Here is a 5000-nt window from a genome sequence, read left to right as displayed (position 1 = left end):
CCGCTTGTGTCGAGAAACTTGCATTTTTCACCCTTGAACAAACGCGTAAATTTGTCCATTTCAACTTGTTCGCGCTTCAATAGCCACTTTCCATATATTAAAATTCAGTCCTAAACAAAAGGCATCATCTCGAGGGGAACAGATATAAGTATGAGTTTATTCCCCAGAGCCTAGAGATGATTCCGTTTGTTTAAGACTGAATTCTAGTATATCGAAAGTGGGTTATAGCGCGTTTTCACCCACGTGACCAGCAGCCAAATTGGATTACTGAAACAAAAGAAAGTATTTGCTTAAAAATAGAGTTCAATTCCCTGAGGATTAATTTGGTACACCATCATGGCCCCCATTTCTTTGTTTTGGAACATCAACATGGCCGCCATGACGTCATGTGAAAACGCTCTCTTCTACTCTTTCTACTCATTTCAAAACGTCTCTGTCTGATATGAAATGTTTATTACAACTGCAGCGGCCGATTTAGGCATGACATCGCTCTTTCCTTGGTGAGAAATCGCCAGCAAGTGTACACAAAGTGCCGGTTACTGCCGGCAACCGGCTGCTATTTTGAACGCTAGGGTTTGATCCCGAACACTGTTGGGAAATTTCAGGAAAATTTAGTTAGTTGCGTGTGGTTTTTAACACGGCATGCGTTGCTTGTTTGAACGCACGCAATGAAATGGGATTATCTATGTTGTTTGTTTCAATAATCTTTTTGGCTGGAAAATGCTTTTGTGAGTTTTTTTGTTTTTGTGGATTGATCGGTCAACACTAATCTCCATCCCTCAAACTGACATTGGACATTTCGTAACAATTACACGATGCAATATCCCATGTTAATATTGACAAGCTTACCGCTCTAAAAAGAATGAAAACAGGCAGAATATCAGCTTTAGTTCAACACGAAATAGCGTTTCTAAGCTATGCCGCCCTGATCTACAGTATTTAGGTCTAAAAACCCCGTTGAAGATGGTTAACTTTCAATTGCTTTGCTGGGTACTACTATTTCAATACTCTAAAAAATTCGATTTTCCGGGAGGTTTTCTCGTTAAGTTCGTTAGTCTAGTGGAAATCGAAAACTGCAAGGTGAAGCCATCAATCCGGGTTCAACTCTTTGCCTCGCCTATTGTGAATCCTCTAAGCTTGTTTAAAATCTTTGTTTCGTTGAAGTAGATTTGAAGTCTAAATTAAACTGTACGTCGTATAAGTTGAATAAAAAGGGAGTGATGGAAAGAAGTGATGACCGGATTGATCATGTTCGAACTTAACTAATGTGCATATGTGGGTTGATATTTTATATGCGAGTTGCTTTCATAAGGATGACAAGAATTTTTAGCCTTCTTGCAAATGATTAAGGGCAACCATAATTTTGCACGTCAGAAAATATTTGTTTAGTCATTCTAGTGTGAAATTAATTGAGTTTATTTGTGAAGCGAACCATGTTTCTTTATCTGGTTCATGGTTAACCCAATTTATTGCTACAACTTACTAGTGGGAAGATTGTTTACATTACTCATTAATTCGAAGATTTTTCTACAATATATCGCTTTAATCTAACCCAAAATCATACAGATAGTAAAAACTTCATATCTATGAAACACCTCCTTCGCTTTTATGTTTGTCAGTATTATGATTTGCGATTATTCAGGTTCACGTGTTCGCAAGATTGTTTTTGTATCTCATAAATGTTTAGATTTTTTATTCCGAACCCTGTTTTGACTGGCCATTCAATCTCATTGTGTAAATAGTTCACGCTGAAGTCAAAATAGATACGTTTTGTTTCCTAGGAAACAAAAAATAAGTAGTGTTTCGATTCCGGACTGAACGGCTCTTGGGATGATGAGAAATATGCTGCATTTGAGCTCGATCTCCTGGCCTTCTTCTTCCATTGTAGGATTTACCAGGAGTCTTTATTGAATTCCTAGGTTTTTTTCTTTATTTTTATTTTTTTATTTTCGGCATTACTCCTCGGAAAACCCAGTTTCTGCGCCTTCAATACCACCCAACTGAGTGTCCTCTGTTTTTGTGTAACATGTACGCTCACGCTCACGGAGCGTCTAGTTTATAAAAGGTCGTGTCAAGAAAAAGCGAACAACCAAGAGTAACCCACGAAAAATGACGTAACCATATAAGCATTGGATTAAACAAAGGTTCCACTTGGAGAGCAGCACATGAAATGGCCTTTAAATGCACAAAAGCTCGAAGCTTATAGTTTTTCATTTTAAAAGCTTACATCGACGACTATCGACCAAAACCTTCCTTAAAAATCTGGGACTGGTACAAGAGGAGGTTTGTTCTTTCTGCCAAAGTGAGAAAGAAATTTTGGGAATGTGACAAAAGAAAGCGATTTTGAAACAGTGTAAATGAAATGGCCTTTAAATGCACAAAAGCTCGAAGCTTATGGCTTTTAATTTTGAAATCTTACATCGACGAGCAAGGATAATCTGAAAGTTGACGTTGCTTTTGGTCTAATGCCGGACAAATCGAATCAAAAATTTCAGACTTATTTTATTCTATTCATTATTACGTAAATACTTCATATAGTTGAGCAAGTTAAATCAACGCAGTTCAGTCAACCTGGATGAATTCTTACGATTACCAACGTTTAATTACCAAATGGAGAAGAAAGATCCACAATTTTTCAGAAAAGCGGGAGCCTTTTTGAGTAAATAAATATAGTAAGGTGCAGTCTCCAGTAAACGATCTATTCGAGTTTGCTAAGCAATATCTTGAAATTGCCAATGCTCCAAGGGCGCTTCTACAGCTACAATTATTAGAAAGTTGCGCAAGTATCACTTTGTCAGTTGTAAGTTTAATTGTGTAATTTAGGATACTTTTAGGATAGGTTTTTTTTAGGATAGGTTTATTAACAAATAATTACATAGCAGCCCTTGAGCTGAATTGCGTAATGTCACTAAATAGGCTTGTAAAAACTATATAAAACGTGAAATATAATAACTAATATAATATCATTCGTTATATAAAAATTAATGTTCCTTGAGTTTGTACTTATTTTGGCGGCAGCACATCGATGGGATGAAAGTGTTCTGGTAACGCTTAGTATTTATTCGAGGAATATCAAATGTTTTCTTTCTCCTGAGATTATACTTCGATTGGTGTCTTTGTGGAAGTAGATGAAATAATTTGTGCGACTGATCACGTATGATCTGGTTAAATAATTTGTCACACAAGTCATGCCTTCGCTGATATAACGTCGCTAATTGGAAAATCTCGAGGTTTCGTTGGTACGTCTCTCCTGGAAATACAATTGAGAGGACTCGTTCTAGACCCTTTCTAGATCTTCGCTTAGGTACTTGGGAAGAGCGTGATTGAACATGGGAGTACAATATTCGAGCACAGGTTTGATGCAGGTACAATAAAACATGATGTCTTTCAAAGGTACTTGAACACGTTTTAGCAAAACTATGAAATATAAGCGTTTTTTTGTCTTCTTTACAATGTTATTTATATGATCGTTCCAGAGTAAGTGATTAGAAATAGTTAGTCCAAGAATCTTGACATTGTTGACAGTATCTAACTCCTTCCTATCGAGAGATATTGGGTCGAAAGAATGTTCGTCGTGTAAAGAATGTAAGTCGTGTAAAGTATCGCCAGCAGTTAACAAAGTGCACTGTAACTTAACTGTTTAGGGTATGTATTTAGTTTACTTAAATTGCGAATTCAATTGTTTTTTAATGTTGGGACTTTCAAAAATGCAAAAGTTCTTTTCCTTTTTTTGTCATACAGATATTATTTGAAGACTTCCCGTGAAATCAAAAGAATGGAAGCAATCAGTCAGAGCCCAGTACTTGCTCACTTGGCAGATACGCTGGAAGGAATCATTATCATACGAACGTACCACATGGAGGACCAGTTTAACAAAGCTTTTGACAAGTACTGAGTCTTTCCAGTCCTTAATATGAGCAGTTATTTCAATACTTTACCTGGACCATTCACACACATCTGATCGTACATACATAATTAAGAGGCCATTGACTTCTCAAGAGGAATTGTAAAGGCGTCATGTGCCTAATAAGAACGGGTCAAACCAAAATACGGGAACTGCGATACTTCTTGGTATCGACAAATTGCATGCACAGGGTGACCATTCGATGAACTCAAACGGCAACTTATCTCAATTAAAGGCGCACCTTCAACCGACAGGCTTTTCGACCGTTTTTTAGGTTATGGAAATCTGCATTACCTATCGTGGCAATCTGATAGGATGACTTTCAGCTTTGGTGGGATTTTCATATATGAAAATTGTTCCACGGCACGCAATGCCTGGCGGTTAAAGGTGGGCCTTTAAGTTCTCCTTTCGATCTCATCATACAGCAGTTTCCCTTCACTAAGTTGATGTATCCTATCAAGTACATTGACCAAATGCATAAATGGCGGCCAAAAAGGTATTCTTTTGTTTATGTGCTAATGAGACTCACTAGCCTCGCTCTCAAGCAACATTTCTTTTGTATTTTGTCCATACAAATGACGCTAGTGAGGCTAATTAGCACATAAACAAAATAATATTTTATTGGCCGCCTTTTATGCATTCGGTCTATAATGAAGCGATTTCTGTAGAAGGTTTAACGATCTTGACACGGTCAAGCCATTCACTGGGCAAAGTAAAAGAATTCTACTAGATAATTGATCAAGCAGTTATGTTTTTACAGGGTGCAGGACAGAAGAAGCCAGATCTGGTTCCTTGTACCCCACAGCGCTCGGTGGATGGGAATTCGTCTAGATTTTGTTTGTACCTTATTTGTAGCTGTGTCCACGTTTACTGGAGTGTTTACAGCAACTGATGCAGGTAGAATGATTACGAATAACGAAAACGGTAACGACTGAGCATAACGCATAACGCTTTGTACTTTATCTCCAAACAGGTTTGTTTGATGTATCTTTGAGGAAATCCCTGCGATTTACCCTTGTCTTTATCCTTGCCAGAGTATTAAAACATCTGAAATTAATGACGGTTTCCGACACACAAAAAAATGGGATACTTTAAT

The 5000-nt window shown here is 37.4% G+C and overlaps 1 protein-coding gene across 1 annotated transcript in view; it reads left to right on the top strand.

Annotated features, from left to right (window-relative positions):
- The window catches only part of LOC137997318 (ATP-binding cassette sub-family C member 4-like), a 34334-nt gene that overhangs the window by 26655 nt on the left and 2679 nt on the right, over positions 1–5000 (top strand). Inside the window, exons 8-9 of the mRNA XM_068843238.1 lie at positions 3742–3888; positions 4665–4801. Coding sequence (XP_068699339.1) covers positions 3742–3888; positions 4665–4801 — 284 coding nt within the window. The remainder of the gene's footprint in view (positions 1–3741; positions 3889–4664; positions 4802–5000) is intronic.

The sequence above is a fragment of the Montipora foliosa genome, chromosome 3 (assembly GCF_036669935.1).
Source record: "Montipora foliosa isolate CH-2021 chromosome 3, ASM3666993v2, whole genome shotgun sequence".
In the NCBI taxonomy this organism is placed as follows: Eukaryota; Metazoa; Cnidaria; class Anthozoa; order Scleractinia; family Acroporidae; genus Montipora; species Montipora foliosa.
This window is presented reverse-complemented; position numbering and strand designations above follow the sequence as displayed.